Below are 19,023 nucleotides of genomic sequence, written 5' to 3' on the forward strand. Positions count from 1 at the left end.
GACAGTGAAAGTGTAAGACTAGTTCAGCATTAGAAAATAACAGTTTGAAGAGCTAATTTTTAGACTTAATAATATCCAAATCTCAATGTTTTTCATCTGATTTAGAATTTTCTCTCCTTTTATTATACTTTCTCAACTCCTGTCCTTATGTATAAGGACATTGTAGAATTTCCATGAATCTTTCTTATTTTCAGTATAAACTAAGGAAGCAGATCTTAAGAGTTTTTTTTGCCTTTGTTCTTTAGATAATCAAGAACAACTAATTTTGAAGGCTGTTGCTTTGGCTTCAGAATTATTTCTGTCTTCCCATTATGTATGGTTTAGAGTCCTTTTTTCAAATCTTTAGCCTTCAAAACCTACCACTACTTCTAAATTTAAGTGCGTGATAAGGGGTAGGTAGAATCCATGGGGTCACAGAGTTGGACACAACTGAGCAACTAACACATAAGGGGTAGGTAAATGGTTGGAGATAACACGCAGTGGATGTATTAGGAGAACTGTAGAAAAGAGGTATATCTTGAGAGTCTGCGTTCTGTAGAAGCTAGATAAAAGATACCTGGCTTATGAGGAGCATTTCATATAAGTTCAGCCTATAGAAAATAAGATTTTTTTTTTCTTTGTTCTGGTTTTCCAGAGAACACTTAGAAGGAAACAGTCTAAATTCCTGCTCTTTAACCTATTCTTTCTCATTTGTCTTTCCATAGAATAAGCATTTGTAAAATCTGTTTTGTTAAAAGCAAAACGTTTGAGAACTGGTTTTAAAGTTGTAGAAAATGTATTTTCATAATTTTAAATGGTACGTATTATAACTTGTTTTGAGTGCATAACATACATACTTACATACTTGCTTTCGATACTGTACCTTTCTACAGTTGACATTTTTGTTTTTACCAAAATGGGGAAAAAAAAGGGAAGATAGCTTTAAATGGACATTCAGTGTAACTGGCTTTCTTATTGAAAAATGCAACAAGCATATGTGTAGTTGAAAAATAATAGTTTACTTTTGCTTGGAAAACATTTTTTAATGGAGTTATCTTTTTTTCCCCCATCTCCAGCCCTTACGTCGTCCTGACTCATCTGATGACCGTTATGTAATGACAAAGCATGCTACCATTTATCCAACTGAAGAGGAATTACAGGCGGTTCAGAAAATTGTTTCTATCACTGAACGTGCTTTAAAACTTGTTTCAGACAGCTTGTCTGAACACGAGAAGAGCAAGAGCAAAGAGGGAGATGATAAGAAAGAGGGAGGTAAAGACAGGTGTGTTTTCAGAGTTTTTTACTTTTGTATAGTTTTGGTTTTCCTTATGTAGACTTAACTTATACTTGAAATAAAAGTTACAAGGACTAAAAATTCTCTGGTGTTAGTCTACATGTGTTATGCTTGTGTTAGATTTTAAATGTATTCAGCTGCTTTCTGCTGAAATAAAAAATAATTTCATACAATCTCTAACCTTGTAATTTATTCATTGTATTTAAACTTATATAAGACTATTTCAAGTCTGTTTTCAAAGCAGCCGTTGTAGTCTTTCAGTTTCTTTCAGCTATTCATTGTTTATTCATTTGTTGCATCTGTTCCATGTTCATTCTTTGTTTTTTACTTTATCTTTTAACACATTGACCCATAAGCATGAATAAGCTCAAACTTTAGCAACATCTTTATATCTGTGTATATTAAACATGACTTTTGTTATTCTAATTTATGAGACAGAAAAGCATTAATGGCCTTTGCTTTTCAGTTGTTCCTGAGAACTTATCTCTTGATTTATTAATTTTTTCATATTTCTTATCTAAATAAAGGGTATTTCTAAAAATATTACATGTTCTTATACTATAATTGATGCAAATTTTAATGATGTAAAAATTATTTCATTTACTACTATGTGTTGAGAGGTTATCATGGTTGTGGTTAAGAAGGGAAATGTCATAATATAACTTGATTTCACCACAGAGCTTTAAAAGGAGTTTTGCGAGTGGGAGTATTGGCGAAAGGATTACTTCTCCGAGGAGATAGAAATGTCAACCTTGTTTTGCTGTGCTCAGAGAAACCTTCAAAGACATTATTAAGCCGTATTGCAGAAAACCTACCCAAGCAGCTTGCTGTAAGTATTATGGAAATGTTCATTTTTACCCCTTGTCTAGTTCAGAAGTTTTTGGCAGGACTAACTGTGCTTCAGCTTAAACCTAAGCCAGCCTTTAAAGTTTTGGCTTGACTTTACAAATTGCTTGATTGCACAAATTGGTAGCACAGTTTTCTACTTTGTTTTTTTAGGTTTTATAGTGCTTCTCTTCAACATGAAGCCATCTTGCTAATTTATTTTAAAATGTAAAACTGCAGCACATGTCCTCTTCCTATACTTTTTTCAAGATTTGAATCATAAGAGAGAAGACAGTTCAGGGAAAACTTTCATTTTTTGATTTTTTTTTTTTTTTTTTTTTTTTTAAACAAAGCCCATGTATGTATAGTAAGCTTAAAGTTTTAGAATTCATGAACTTCTTGCCTATTTAGTTGAATACATGTTTTTAATAAAATATAGTAACTAAAATAGAGACTTTCTGGTTTGAATTTTCCCAGCTTTATTATGATTACTTTCCATTTTGTACATGTTATAATGGTAACAATGACTTGTTGCTGTCTTTATCCAGGAAGTTGTGGCAAATTCAATTAATAGAATATCCCTTTTTGGTCCTACAAAAACAAAACTTGTTTTTAAGTTTGAATTAAAAAAAATTTTATTACAGTATCTTGTCAGAATCACAGACTGGAATTTAAAACAAAGGTTCCTTGAATAATTTAATGTATAAAACTTACTTAGGTATTTGAAATTCAAGAATTGGCATTTCATTGGTAGTGGAGAAGGCAATGGCACCCCACTCCAGCACTCTTGCCTGGAAAATCCCATGGACGGAGGAGCCTGGTAGGCTGCAGTCCATGGGGTCGCGAAGAGTCAGACATGCCTGAGCGACTTCACTTTCGCATTTCACTTTCATGCATTGGAGAAGGAAATGGCAACCCACTCTAGTGTTCTTGCCTGGAGAATCCCAAGGATGGGGGAACCTGGTGGGCTGCCGTCTATGGGGTTGTACAGAGTCAGACACGACTGAATCGACTTAGCTAGTACCTGACCACGGCAGACCAGCTGATACCAAAATGGATAGTGAAGCATGCTATTAAACTTGAGCTCTGATGACTCTGGCACTTATTGTTGTTTGCTTTATATTACCATTGTTCCAGATGTGAGATTTTTTAAAATTGTGGATGAGTCTTTTTAAGCATAGGAGCCAGGAGAATTGTCATTATGTGTCTACTTGTTACCTTTCCTTGAGGCTGCTAGGGCAGTGAAAGGGAGGAAAATAAGCTTGAGGACTTTGAAAAAAGTATGTAATTTGCAAAAAAAAAAAAAATCTTAAATTGTTGTGTTTTGTAGAACTACAAAGGAGAAAATGTTATATTCTAACTGAACGATCAGTAGTTAAGCTAATGCTTTACAGCACATTCTTTACCATCTGAGCCATCAGGGAAGCCCAAAAACAAAATACAGTTTCCGAATCAATCTGTACTTGTACAGTGGATAAGCAGGAGAGAGAGAATTATCATCACTATCATAGTTAATGTCTACATGATACTGTGTGCCAGGCACTGTTTTCAGTTCTTTGTGTAGTTAATTCATTCATTCTTCCTACAGTCTTACAGGTTAGATAAATTTTACTGTTACCATTTTATAAAAACAGGTATAGGGGAGTTAAATATTTGCCCAGCTTCACATCATTAGTAAAGTAGCAGAGCTAGGATTTGAACCTAGATTGTTATTGCTGTTCAGTCGCTAAGTCACGTCTGACTCTGCGACCCCATGGACTACAGCACACCACGCTTCCCTGTCACTATCTCCTGAAGTTTGCTCCAACTCATATCCATTGAATATGATGCCTTCCAACCATCTCATCCTCTGTCGCCCCTTCTCCTCCCCTCAGTCTTTCCAAGCATCAAGGTCTTTTCCAGTGAGTTGGATCTTCACATCAAGTGGCCGAACTATTGGAGCTTCAGCATCAGTCCTTCCAGTGAATTTAGATTCTATACTGGGAACACTCCGTGTAATTTCTAGAGTCTTCCTTTGTTCATGCATACTGAAGCTTATTACATGTATACTAAATTGCAGTGAATCCTGTTGTTGTTTTTTTTCTGTTGAGCCAGACTTTCTGCTCCCTGATTTAAAATGTAGATCTGTTGATTTCACAGACAAGGTGCACTGGGTATGGTTGAATTACAGCTCCTGTTAGTTTCAGGTATCTTTTTTAGTCTCATTCATATTCTGCAAATATTGCAATACTAGCTACCCGGATGCTATTTTAGGAAGGTATGGTAATAACTATAGCACTGTTTCTTTCATCCAAAAATTCATCATCTAAAAGGTGCATACACACATACAGATAACTCATATAATACAAATGATGGTAAATATTAGTTCAACAAAGAATTCTAAAAGGAAGAACGGAGTGAGAGACTATAATTTTGCATGTTTTGCAAGGCTTGGAGGGAAATAGTATATGATCTAGTCCTTACAAAATGGTTAAAGTAGTGTGAGAAAGTGAAAGAGCCATAATGAAACTGCTTTGTTTGATAATGTAAGAGGGCCAGCTAATTTCTTGTACTCTTCATTATATAGGTTATAAGTCCTGAGAAGTATGACATAAAATGTGCTGTTTCTGAAGCGGCAATAATTTTGAACTCGTGTGTGGAACCCAAAATGCAAGTCACTATCACCCTGACATCTCCAATTATTCGAGAAGAGAACATGAGGGAAGGAGGTTGGAAAGCCATTAAACATTCTACTTTTTATTAACTTCTTTTTTTTCCATTTACCTACTCTTTAAGATGGCATTAAGCCCTAGAAGGCAACATGCTGGCATTACATATGAATCTGATAGATTTGACTTACCTAGCAACTAGTTTTGCTTAAGATTATTTCCCAGATCTTTTATTAGTGTCTTTTTAGTAATGTACTTTTATATAAAACACCATGGTATTCATTTTCTTGATTTTTTTTTCTTTTCTTGCTAACCTCAGATTTCTGGAAAAAGTTTAAATTATTCTTAGTCATAAGCATAGTTGACTTATGAAAAATTAAATCTTGCTAGTAAAGGGCCACAAATTTAACTTCTCTTAAGTCCTTGTTCTTGTCTTTAAAAAAGACAAGGGAGCTTCATAAGTAAAATTGGATGAATACTCATAACAGTTTAAGAGACATTGTTATATATGTAATCATGGATTTGGCTTGTCCTGAGGTAAATATTTCTGGTTCTCTGAGGTTGCTCTTTGGTTTGGAGCGCTTTCATAAATGCAGAGCATCCTAATGCACTTAGATTTGGGCATCTGACCCCCGCTTTTCTACCAGAGATTTGAAAAAGAAATGATGGTAGGCGTAGTTAATGAGTTATAGCACAATTAGTGGTTTTTAACTTACTTTACAATTGTAGACTATGAAATCCTGCTGGTGCCAGCAATGTTGCTTTAGGGACTGTCCTATAACATTTTCAAAGCTTCAAAAGCTTTTAAGCCAAAAAGCATGGTCAGTGTCTGCGGTATGTTGGTTCTGTTGTTTTATGGGTCAGATAAAATTTACTTTGTTTCCTTTCATGTTGTTTTTGTACATCTTAATTGGTTGAATATGGAGTTATATAGTCTACACTAATATTTCTTTGTGATACAGAGGAGAAAAGAATACTTAAAATTAATTTGTCTAAAATAGCATGAGTAGGCTCTCAATTACTATCCCTTTAAATTTGTTTTCTTACAGCAAACCAGTTTGTTTTTTTTTTTAAAGGCACTGGGCTTTACACAACCCAGGAAAAGAACATTTTTACTAAAAATGCGATTATTAAGAGACTTGTCTAACTTTGCATACATAATATAGATATACCACATATCAGGACTTGTATGTTGTATAAGCTTTTATCTTAAAAATACGTGGGTTTTGTGTGAAGGTTCTTTTATATTATCATGAATTTCCACTCAAGGTCTGGCTGTGGATATTGCTGGAAAAACAGTTCCTGAGTCAAATCTGGTCAATTCGGATGCAGCATATGACTCTTAGGATTTGAAAAGGAAATCTTTGATTATGTTATAGATAAAAGTTACTGTATTTAGTATGAAATTATACTCATATAACCACTTATCTTTATTTCAGAGCACATTTTGTCCAGTTATATTTAGGTTTATTTAAATTTGTGCAGTATCAAGTCATTTTGTTGCAGAAGTCTGAAATTAATAATTATCATATTTGTAGTCGTCTTTAATAACCTATCCCTTCTAAAGGAAACAAAATTATACTTTTGTCTGACCCAGACTTGAGATAGAATTATTGTTCTGAATTTCATAAGTATTATGGTGAAAGAAATGATCAGTCCGAAATTGAAAGATTTTCTTCAAGACACTGAGCTGAAAAGTTGGATGTGCAAAAAGTGTAGAAACATTGATAGTGTTCCTTGCTGCAGATAACTGCAGTAAACCATGTCTTTAGCCTCATTATGAAGATTGCTGCAGAATAACGGTATGTATTCTCCCTCACTGCAGCTCTGAATGCTCTGTGTCTTAAAATCATTTAAAGCCTCTAGCTTGCTTTGGGGAGTTAGTCCAAGGGTAAGGAAGGCTTTGCCGGAAGAGTACTTGTAAACCGTGAGACTGGTGACTTGCACATAGTTGTGGTAGGCTCTTAAATGAGTAATGGTCCTGTTTAATACCAAAAATTATTTAAAGGATATGATTACATTTCCCAAATAACTGTTAAACACATGACAGATCTATTTTACAGTATTGTGTTTGACAGTTAAATATTAAGTAAACCTTTAATTGACGTGAAGCTTAAAATGTTCAAATGTTCTAACCCTTGCTACAGCATCTCTTCTGTAGCAAGTCAAGTATTGTGTGTGTTTTTTTCCACCTTTAGCTTATCAGGCCCGGTCCAAAGCCTTCTAGCAGAGGGAATTGATTCCTGTCAGGGGTTGCTGCCAAGACATCGGAAGGATTTTTGACCAAGGTTTTCAAAAGCTCAGTGTCACACCTGCCATTTGATTTAAAGAGGGATATTGGATGCAGAGTCTGGCATTTATTGTCCTTTGTGTGGCTGTTCTGTTTGTCTTTGTCTCTTCTAGAATTGAGCAGTGTTCACACTAGTTTTTAAATTGTTGGGTGGATTATATATTTTACATAACCATGTTAATTTAAATTAATATATTCCCATTAACTTTTAATCATAAAATAGTGTGGACACAGCGTGTCTTCTAACTGGTGATTAACCCCTTAAAATTCATAAAATACCTCTCGTAGGGTAAGAATTTGCCTTTTTTTTTTTTAATTAATTTTTTTTTGTTAACTGGGTATTAGGAAGCAAGTATGATTTTAGTACAATATATCTAAGGGGTTAATCCACTTGAAATATAGAATGGGTGCAAAAATCCACACTCTAAATTTGACAGACATTTCCTACTTATAGCTCTTAATTTGTTTTTAAATTGCAATAGGTGTCTTGGCATCTTTGAAATTGTATCATTAATTTAAATTTCCAAAGTTATAAATGTTTGTGTGCAAAAAGAAAACTTTTCTTATATTGGAGGAAATTAAAACATGAATTAACATTAAAATTCAGAAACTTCTTTAGAGATTGCACATTATCACCTATTTGCATTTTAGCTTTAGCAAATAACATAAATAAATAAGGGACATGGAAAGGGTTCTTCAGCCTGTTCTATAACCTTGCTTTGGGGAGTGGTTTTTTGTTGTTGTTTCTTTTTTTAGTTCTTCAATTAGCTCTGCTTCCCGGTGTCCTTTTTCCTTCTTTCAGAATAGCCCATTTCTTAACTATGTTCACTATATTTTTGGATTCAGTAGTTGATCTTGCAGATTTTGAGGTTATTTATTGGTTTTTTAAAAATTACTAGTATTTCTGACTTGCTGCTCTCTTTTTAGTGCCCAGGTTCCTCTTTCAGTGGCATTTTCAGAATGCCACACTGTTTTTTGAGTATCTGTAAATCTCCCTTCTAATATGTTCTCTGAAAATCCATGCCATCTGATTATTTAAGGAGTAAGAACTAAGAAAAGAAAAGCCCAGACAAGGGATATAATTTTTTTATCACTTTAAAAATATGCTTTTTAATATATCTTCTACTCAAAATAAGGACAAGTATCTCTTAAGATTTCTTAATGTTCATATAAAAATATACCATCAAATAACTTGCCCAGAGTTGCAGTGGTACTCTTAAAACTATCCTTCATGTGTTCTTTTATCATATATTTCATTGTTTGTCTCATATTCATTTGGTACCCTCAATGATTTATTAAATCTTATACTAAATGTGCTTTAATTTGGGTGCTTTCTATCTAGAAGGCTGCTAAATTCAATAAATTACTTGCCTAGCTTGTTATTTTCCTATATTTAGAAAATTTTTAAATATCACCAAGAATTGTGAATTAGATTGATTTAGTTATGAATAGTTTGATTAGCAACTTTTATATACATTTTACCTATATGTTTAGATGAATGTAAGCTGGCCCTCCAACTAGTTTTATTAATACAAAGTTAACTTTTTGCCCTGATTTAGGTTCAGATTTTCTTCTCAAGTTTTATATAACTCATTTATATTTTAATATAATGATTAAAATCAGTTATTATAAACTCTATAACTTAAAAGATTCTGCATATTTATCATCAAACCATTCTGCTTACTGTATCTGTTCTATTTCTATACTTAACTCTGTTTAACCATGCTAGTTCCTGTTGCCCTTCTCTACTTTACTCATTGTTTCTCTCCAGTTATTCTTTCTTTGGAATACTTTATGGAAACTGAATTTTAAAGGGCATTTCGTATTCCTTTACAACTAAAGTTCTCTTGTGGAAGAGAAATCATTGAACTCCTAGAAATGCCTGTTTTTGACTCCTTATTTTTTCTGTGATTATTACTACATTGATCATCCCATATTTATCATTAGTTCTTTGACATTTTAGTCCCAAAATAACCTGTGACCATTTAAAATACTGAACAAACAGGATAGTTTACTGTACATTCTCATTTATTAAGGTGGATTTTTGTGTTCCCTCTTGTTGTCTTTGTGCTGGTGCGCTGTATCCAGTAATCCTGCCTTTTGATTTTCTTTTGGTGGGGTAGGGTTTATATTTGTAGGAATTACTTATTGTATTTATAAATTAAAGAGTTTAATTCTTGATCTTCATATTAGATTTATGTAAATTTGTTAAATAACTTCCTGGGTTACTTTAAAGTGCTGACAAAACCCTCAAATGGCTCGTGTGACACTGATGCTACTTTAAGGAAGTGTCTTGCTCACCTGGTCAAACACCCATTCCTCACTGCATTTTGCCAATTCAATCCGTTTTAGATGTAACCTCGGGTATGGTGAAAGACCCACCGGACGTCTTGGACAGGCAAAAATGCCTTGACGCTCTGGCTGCTCTACGCCACGCTAAGTGGTTCCAGGTTCGGAACATCATTTTACTTTTTTCTTGTAGCCTTATGAGAGAGTAGTTCAGTACAACATGTTTAACTGTGTTTAAACATTTCAAAAGATTGCCCAAGCAATACTATTTTAAATTAAATATCAGAAAATATGTTAACATAGAAAGCTGGGTATGAAGATCTGCATATTGCAGTTACTATTAATTTGACAATAAACTAGGATTTGGGGGGTGTTTTGTAGTTTGGGGTTTTTTATTTTTATTTTTAGTGGCCATATTTGAAGCTGACTTGTTCAGGAACATCACATGTTTGTGTATATATATTATATTCCATAAGGCTGCAGATTAACTTTGCTTTAAATAATGGAATATGTGTTTAAAGCTTTGTGTATAGTTTTAAGATTTTTTCCCCTCTTTCTCTTAAGTTAATAAGTGTAGGGAATGAAAGGTGAGGAAGCAGCTGTTTGGTTTAGTGACTTTGCAATTATGCAAAGGCACAGAAAGGAAACCAAACAGATTTCCTTAATCTTTCAGTCCCTAGACAAACTTTTTAGCTCTTTACTTTTTCTTTAATTTCTAATGTAGGCAGACTTTTTTTTTTTAAGTTTACTGATTTAAATGAACACAGGTCAAGGTTCACAGGGGATCAAGAACAATTATTCTTGCATAATCTGTTTACTTTGACCTAAAATATCAGCTTTTAAATACTAATCCTGGCATAAAATATTGCTGTAAATGGCAGCTCATTGAATCCAATTTTAAGTGTGGTTATTTTTGTTTTATTTTTATCTGAGCTTCCATTGAACAGTGGTATTTTAACTTTTTTTTCATCAAGGGATATTTTTAATATTTCTAAGATTAATTTAGTTGATTTTTGTGTTGCTCTCAAGGCTAGAGCTAATGGTCTACAGTCCTGTGTGATTATCATACGTATTCTCCGGGACCTCTGTCAACGAGTTCCAACTTGGTCTGATTTTCCAAGCTGGGTAAGTAATATGTAACTGTATGTGAAAAATAAACGTCTCAGAAATACTTCTGCAGTTTTTTATAGCCTCATCTTAAATCTAATTATCAACTTTATTTCCATTTCCTAAATGGAGTTTTTTTCTTTTTCTCATGAGAAATTCTAGGGTCTTATCAGACTGTTGAACTTGCTGAGAATTATACTTGATTTTCTTTTTGAATGTTCCTTTTTTTTTTAACTCTTCACACAGTGTTTATTACTTTTATAGGTGCAATTATTAGTTGTACATACATAAAGATACAAAGAAAATTTTAAATGAGCTATTAATCTCCCTATGCAGGATTTTGTTGATATTTTAACAATGTTTAAGTAATTTTTAACATTTAAAAATATGTATTATCCAAAAAAATGCATAAAATTAGGAAATTCAAATAATGCAGAAAGGCACAAAATAAGAAGTGAAAGCCTTCTCATCATTTAAAGGCCAGTTATCATGGCACAATTTGTTGTGATTTTTTTCCAGGGAGGAGAAATGCATATATGCACGTCGTGTATATTCCTATTTTTTTTTATTTATGTACAAATATCTCTTTGATGTTGAAATATTTGAGTTCCTAAATAGCAAAAATTCAGATACAGAAGGATTCATTCAAAAGTATAACTGAACCTACAGATTCTAGAGTTGGGTTAGAGAGAATTGACTAGCCAGGGTTATCTTAATAATGGGAGCTCTTTGAGAGCGGTATTGACTACTCGGTGTTTCCTTTGTATGGACATGCCTATTTTATTTAACTGGTATCCATCTGATGGACAGTTGCATTGTTTGCAGTCTTTTGCTATTAAATTTTCATTGTATGGTGGTCACGCTTTTATGAGTATTATATACATGTGATGGCTAGGGTCAGTTGCTATAGAATTCCAAGGTCAAAGAACATGTTTTGATTGTACCCAGGAAAGGTGGATCATTTAAAATTACCAAAAATTGTTGAACTTAGCATTTTCTTCACATCCTCACTAACTTTGGGTAAGATCACACTTCTTAACACATGTTAGGTAAAAAATGGAGTCTCATTTTTTATTTAAATTTTAAGTGATTATTGGCATTTATAATTATTTTTCTCTTAACTGTCAGTTCCTGTTATTCATATTTCCCATAATTTATAATTACTTTCTATAAGAAATTAACACTTACCTATATTAAAATAATTTTTCCAGTTTTCATTTGCTTTTCAACTTAATAATTTTTGCTGTTTTATAAAAGGTTTAAAATTTTTACAAATTCTAGTCCATTAGTGTTTTATGACTTAACAGCTTTGTATTCTGTCTACAAAATACTCTCTCATGTTTTAGATTATAGATTATTCACACATGCTTTCTTCTGCGTTTTTCCCCCAATCAAGTTATGTTTATTATAGGTGTTTGCTTACTTATTCCTGGAAGGATATATTCTGTATTACAACACGAGTTGTCTCTCAGTAGTGAGAAGTGGGCTTAGGTTAGAGATCTGTAATGTTTGGATTTTACTAGGATAAAATATACATACATTACTTGTATAATTATAAATTAATTTGAAAATCATAAATGGACTAGAGGTAGATCTAGCAATATGTCTTTCCAGACCAATTGTCAATTATTCCAATACCATTTAGCATTTTATTTAGTAGTGACGTTCATTCTCCCAACCTCCATTTTGAAATATCACCATTATCATAAACCAGTGGTTCTCAACCACATTTCAGTTTTGCCCCCAGGGGATATTTGGCAATGTTTGGAGATATTTTTGGATGTCGATACTAGTTATCGATAACACTGAGGAAGAGAAACCCTTTGTTAAACCAAAGTTCCTTTGTTGCAGGCCTGTTTCTACAGTAGTCTTTCATTCCTCAATCTTCTCTATTAAACTCTTTTTTCTATTGATTTTTTACATATTTCTTTAACTGGCTGCATCGAGTCTAGTCATGGCACACGGAATCTGCCTTGTGTCCTGTGGGATCTTTCCTTGCGGTGCATGGACTCTAGTGGTGATGCACAGGCTCCAGAGTGCTTGAGCTTCGATAGTTGCAGTTCGTGGGCTTAGTTCTCCTGCAGCATGTGACATCTTAGTTCCCTAACCAGAGATTGGACCAATGTCCCCTGCATTGCAAAGTGGATTCTTAACCTCTAGACCACCAAAGAAGTCCTTAATCTCTTTTTAATTTTTAAAACTTCATAGTGTGTTTTAAAATTCTGATGTCCTTTTCATCAGGGTTTCTCCCTCTCCGTTCTCTGCTGCTCATTATAAAGACCATCTTGCACTATTTGTGGGCTTTGTTTTTGGTTTTGTTTTAAGTGTGTTTTGTTTTGTTTTGGTTTTCTCATGTTCTTTTTCCAAAAGAACTTGACTGCCATTTTGTTCAGTTTAACGAACTCCAGGGTTCTTTTAATTATTTTTAAGTAGTACTGTATTGAATTAATAGATAATTGGTAGAATATCATCACTTTTGCAGTGACAATAAAGTTTTGTGTTTTATTTTTGTCTTCTTGTTAGATTTGCACTAACTCTATAAAAATTAATTTAGAACTTTTGTTCTTTAAACTCTGAAACAGTTTTTAGGATCATCAAAAATACTGTTTCTTGATCATTTGTAAAATTCATTTGACATTATCAGTTCCCAGTCCCTTATAAATAGGGTAGCACTTGTTGATTTCTTTTACTGTGAGTAACTGTTTTGTTTAATTTTTCCTTCTCCTGGAGTTAATTTTGGCAACTTTTTCTAGAAAAATTGACCCATTCAACCAGATACTCAAACTTTTATGTAATAGAGTTCTGTGCCCTTAAAGTTTTAAAAATGCCTATTATAGCATCTTTATTGTTTTAATTCTCTGATTGATTAGTCAGTAATAGCAGGTGCAATATTGGAGCAAAATAACCAATGGGTGTTTCAGTATTTACTTGTGATGAAAATTCAATGAATTATTGATAGATTTTTAATATACAAATGTATGTGCATTATATAACTTAAACTTTTTTTAATATATAAAAATACAAGCATTCTACATTATCATTTTACTTCCTGCTTCTTTCAGCTTCAGTCCATGCAACCCAGGTGTCCTTGAGACTCTTTCTGTTATAGTATGTCTAAGCTTCAGTACTTTTGAGACTGGACTCTCAGGCCACTTCTCAGCTATTCTTGAAGTCTGAAAGTCTCACTGCAGATGGCCCTTTACCCTACACCTTGCTTTTTCTCTTCATCAGAGAGAGCCATGAACTTCAAGGGACCCTCTCTGCTTTGAGGGTGCAGAGCTTTAAGAACTGAGTGGAAAGAGAGGATGCACAGGTCAAAGGAACTGGGGGAACATGGGCCATGGCAGAGTGATGATGGACGAATCAGGGAGGGCAAAGAAAGCTGCTGGCCAGTCTTTGAAATCATGTACATATAACATAAAATACGAGTATTTTGGTAGTTTAAAGCACACCAAAATGTCAGTACTTTGACATTTAAATAGCTCTCAACATTATATCCTTTCAGTTCAGTTCAGTCGCTCAGTCGTGTCCGACTCCTTGCGACTCCATGAATCGCAGCATGCCAGGCCTCCCTGTCCATCACCAACTCCCAGAGTTCACTCAAACTAACGTCCATCGAGTCGGTAATGCCATCCAGCCATCTCATCCTCTGTTGTCCCCTTCTCCTGCCCCCAATCCCTCCCAGCATCAGAGTCTTTTCCAATGAGTCAACTTAGGCAGTAATTTATCCATTTTGCCTTTTTTTGTGTTTTTCTCTCCTCAGAGAGCCAGCTCCTTGGATTTAGCTGCCAGATATGCTGTTTTCCTTCTTAATAATCCATTAATTTCTTTTTGTAATTGAAATATAATTGCTTTACAATGTTGTGTAAGTTTCTCCCATACAATGAAGTAAATCAACTATATGAATACATACATCCTTTCCTACTTGGACCTCCCTCCTGTACACCCCCCCCATAATTCATTAATTTCTAATTTCATGTCTAATTTTCTATTTTCCTTGGGTTTATTTTCTTTTTTTTTTTCCCAAACTTCTTGAGTTGGATACTTGTTTAATTCACTCATTCTTTAATTATATAGATAAATTTTAAAGGTGTTATTTAAGGCTGAACATAGGTTTTGGCTATATATGTACTATTTTCTCTTTATATTCTCTGCAGTTTGAAATTCATTTCAATGTTGTCTTTAAGCCAAGAGTAATTTTGAGGCAGTTTTTTAATTCTACATGACTGAAGAAGAGTTGCTTTTTTTTTTTTTTTTGTAAATAACTTCCATTTTTCTAGCATATAATCCAGTAAATATATTCTGTTGCTGTTTAGTTGCTAAGTCATGTCTAACTTTTTGCAACCCAATGGACTATACCCCACCAGGCTCCTCTGTTTCTGGGATTTCCCATGCTAGGATTATTGGAGTAGGTTGCCATTTCCTTCTCCAGGGTGTCTTCCTGTCCCAGGGATCAAACCTGAGTCTCCTGTTTGACAGGTAGATTCTTTACCACTGAGCCACGTGGGAAGCAGAAAATATATTCTACTATTTGCAATATAGGGAATCTAAGATTTTCTTTGTGGTCTAATCTGTACAGCTTTTATAAAGTGTGGGCACTTTAAAAAATGTGTTCTCAGCATATAATATGTCCCTCTTAGTTCAACTTTATCAGTTAACTTTGTTTTTCTATCTCTTTTCCTTCATATTTTTTGTCTACTTTGTCTGTCCATGCAGTGACGAAGATAAGTTAAAATCTGCTCTTTCTGTTGTGTTTTTTACAGTTTGTACTTTATTATTTTGTTGCAGTAATATTTTGGACATAAAAACACTTAATAATTATATCATTATTGTGAGTTTGAACTTTTTGTCATTCTAAAGGGCATTTAATTAACACTTTCTGCCATTAGTTAATAAGCCTTGTCTGTTTATTAATATCTAAACTCTAGCCTTTTTAAAAAGACAGTTATAATGCAGTTTTACTGGTTTCAGGTGTTGAGTTCAGTTCAGTCGCTCAGTCGTGTCCGACTCTGCAACCCCGTGAATTGCAGCACGCCAGGCCTCCCTGTCCATCACCAACTCCCAGAGTTCACTCAGACTCATGTCCATCGAGTCAGTGATGCTATCCAGCCATCTCATCCTCTGTCGTTCCCTTCTCCTCCTGCCCCCAATCCCTCCCAGCATCAGAGTCTTTTCCAATGAGTCAACTCTTCGCATGAGGTGGCCAAAGTACTGGAGCTTCAGCTTCAGCATCATTCCTTCCAAAGAAATCCCAGGGCTGATCTCCTTCAGAATGGACTGGTTGGATCTCCTTGCAGTCCAAGGGACTCTCAAGACCCTTCTCCAACACCACAATTCAAAAGCATCAATTCTTTGGCGCTCAGCCTTCTTCACAGTCCAACTCTCACATCCATACATGTGTACAACATAGTAATTCCATTTTTTAATACATTATGAAATGATTATTGCAGTAAAACCAATTACTACAATATTGTTGACGATATTCCCTATGTGCGCTTATATACCTATGACTTTCTTATCTAAAAGCTGGAAGCTTAACGTCTAAATCCCCTTCATATATTTCAGCTATACTGCACCCTCCTAAACTCGTTTTTATTAGCATTTATCTGGTATGTTTCTGGTATTTTTCTATCCTTTGCCATAATTCTTATCCTTTTCTTGTTCTTTTTTATGTGTGAATATGTTTCTTTTCTGATTATTTAGACAATTAGTTGTTGACCTTATAGTTTTATATGGTATTTTCATTGCATCTGTTTAACAATTTTAGATAATGTCTGTTGACCTCTCATCTATAAAAGCTGAGAAAATGATCACTTCCTCCTACTTCTCCTATCCTCTTGGGTTTTTGTTAGTATTTTCTTTTTTTTTTTTTTTTCATTTGTTTCATTCATTCATTTATTTTAATGTGTCAAAACCTGTTTCTTGATTTATCTGTTTTACTCAGTGAATGCTGATTCCACTTAGAAAACAGGAAATGCTTTTTTACACTTAATGCTTTTTTAAATCTTAAAGGTTTATTATTATTATTATTTTTTAATCTTAAAGGTTTAAAAATAACTACATTTACCTTATGTGTCAGTATATTCCCTTTGATTATTTAATGGTCTCTATTTAAATGCTTTGGTGCCAGCCACTAGGGCTTTACTGGGGTTTCCTCTTTTTATTTCTTGGTTGGCTGCATTTTATCATCATGTAGTTTTTATCAAAAAGTGTTTTAAGTTTTTAAAATTTCTTTCATGTTTGAGAATCTTTGCCAATTACCATTACTGTATTGAAAAGTATATTGTTAGGTCGCAATTTTTTCTCCTCCCTTTATTGGTATTGCTCCATTATCTTTCAGCATTGAGTATTGCTAAATCTAGTTTATGTTAATCACTTAGTCATGGGGTCACCAACTCTGTGACCCCATGGACTGTAGCCCTCCTAGCTCCTCTGCCCATGGAATTCCCTAGTCAAGAATCCTCAAGTGGTTAACCATTCCCTTCTCCAGGGGATCTTCCCGATCCAGGGATTGAACCTAGGTCTCCTGCATTTTGTGCAGATTCTTTACCATCTGAGCCACCATAAGTCCAGCCTAATTTTCTTGCCTTTACCTTTTCTGCAGGTTGCTAAAAAAATTCTGTCTTTATCCTTGAATTTTAGTAACTTAACCAAATTATGTCCTGGAATCTGTTGTTAGTGTCATCATTTCATTGAAATCTTTGTCTGCACATTTGACAAATGATTAATATGATCCTCTATTTTCAGTTCAGTTCAGTTGCTCAGTCGTGTCCGACTCTTTGCAACCCCATGAATTGCAGCACGCCAGGCCTCCCTGTCCATCACCAACTCCCAGAGTTCACTCAGACTCACGTCCATCGAGTCAGTGATGCTATCCAGCCATCTCATCCTCTGTCGTCCCCTTCTCCTCCTGCCCCCAATCCCTCCCTGCATCAGAGTCTTTTCCAGTGAGTCAACTCTTTGGCATGAGGTGGCCAAAGTATTGGAGTTTCAGCTTCAGCATCAGTCCTTCCAATGAACACCCAGGACTGGTTTCCTTTAGGATGGACTGGTTGGATCTCCTTGCAGTCCAAGGGACTCTCAAGAGTCTTCTCCAACTCCACAGTTCAAAAGCATCAATTCTTCAGTGCTCAGCTTTCTTCACAGTCCAACTTTCACATCCATACATGACCCCTGGAAAAACCATAGCCTTGACTAGACAGACCTTTGTTGGCAAAGTAATGTCTCTGCTTTTGAATATGCTATCTAACACCAATTACCCTTATATTGGATTCCCTTTGTCCCATATATTTATTATCTTTGTGATTGTTTTAATCTTTGTTCTCTTTCCTCTTTTGTCCCCTGTTACTGTTTTTTGGCAGTAATTTAGTTTTCACCCATGTCCCAATATTTACTATTTATAATTCATTTATTAGTTTTATAGTAATGTTCAGTTTGCTTAATTAGCTCTGCAGTCTTCCTTTTCATCTCAACCTTGAGGTTTTAATTTTATTGGTTTTTTTATTTATCAAGTTCTCTATAACTCAAAATGTTGAAAATTGTATCTTTATTCCCTTAAATTAAGATTCTTCCAGAATAAATTATTTTCTAAGTAAATATTATTTTTTAAATAATAAAAATTTGATTCACAGCAAAACTGAGCAGAAAGTACAGAGTTCTCACATACCGTCTGTCCTTACACATACAAAATCTCCCTCTCAATATATGCACCAGATTGATACATTAATTACAAGCAATGACTTAACAGTATCATTCGAAGTCCATCAGTTCAGTTTAGTCGTTCAATTGTGTCCAACTCTTTGCAGCCCCATGGACTGCAGCACACCAGGCCTCCCTGTCCATCACCAACTCCCAGAGTTTACTCAAACTCATGTCCATTGAGTCGGTGATGCCATCCAACCATCTCCTCTGTCATCCCCTTCTCCTCCTGCCTTCAGTCTTTCCCAGCATCAGGGTCTTTTCAAATGAGTCAACTCTTGGCATCAGGTGGCCAAAGTATTGGAGGTTCAGCTACAACATCAGTCCTTCCAATGAATAGTCAGGACTGATTTCCTTTAGGATGGACTAGTTGGAAATCCTTGCAGTCCAAGGGACTCTCAAAGTCCATAGGAAATATATTTCACTCTATGTTCCACCCAAATGCAAAGATATCACGCCTGGTTTTAGTTTTTTTCATTTCTTTAGGGCTTAGCATTGTCAGTTCCATTTCCAAGTCATCCTTTGATACTAAAACATGCAAACAAGAGCTGTCTTAGTTTATTCACACCTTTTAAAATACTTCTATTTCTTCCCCCATGAGCTCTGCTTTGAGGATTGCTTATGGAAAGGAGTAGTGTTTGGCTTTCTCTCTTGGCATGTATTCTTTTTTGGGGGCGGGGGGGTGCCCCATGTAAAGAACTTAGTTCCTCCGCCAGGTATTGAACCCAGGCCCCAGCAATGAAATCACTGAGTCCTAACTACAGGACTGCCAGGGAGTTTCTAGACATGGGCTTTCTCTCTTCTGTTCCCTAATTCAATGCGCTGTGCTAGTCTTTGAGGTAGATTCCCTTGGCACACCTTTAGGCTTCAGATTTCAAACCCACAATGGCCTC

The 19,023-nt window shown here is 34.7% G+C and overlaps 1 protein-coding gene across 5 annotated transcripts in view; it reads left to right on the forward strand.

The window, feature by feature from the left end:
- Positions 1–19,023, forward strand: part of ZFR (zinc finger RNA binding protein) — an 86,310-nt gene that overhangs the window by 54,955 nt on the left and 12,332 nt on the right. For 4 of the 5 annotated variants that reach the window (XM_044932630.1, XM_025270654.2, XM_025270655.2 and 1 more), the window contains 5 exons: positions 1,056–1,261; positions 1,952–2,102; positions 4,665–4,806; positions 9,389–9,486; positions 10,355–10,450. In XM_044932630.1, the coding sequence (XP_044788565.1) occupies positions 1,056–1,261; positions 1,952–2,102; positions 4,665–4,806; positions 9,389–9,486; positions 10,355–10,450 (693 nt within the window). The remainder of the gene's footprint in view (positions 1–1,055; positions 1,262–1,951; positions 2,103–4,664; positions 4,807–9,388; positions 9,487–10,354; positions 10,451–19,023) is intronic. The other variant, XR_006546671.1, reaches the window with a different exon arrangement.

Source organism: Bubalus bubalis, chromosome 19 (genome assembly GCF_019923935.1).
Source record: "Bubalus bubalis isolate 160015118507 breed Murrah chromosome 19, NDDB_SH_1, whole genome shotgun sequence".
In the NCBI taxonomy this organism is placed as follows: domain Eukaryota; kingdom Metazoa; phylum Chordata; class Mammalia; order Artiodactyla; family Bovidae; genus Bubalus; species Bubalus bubalis.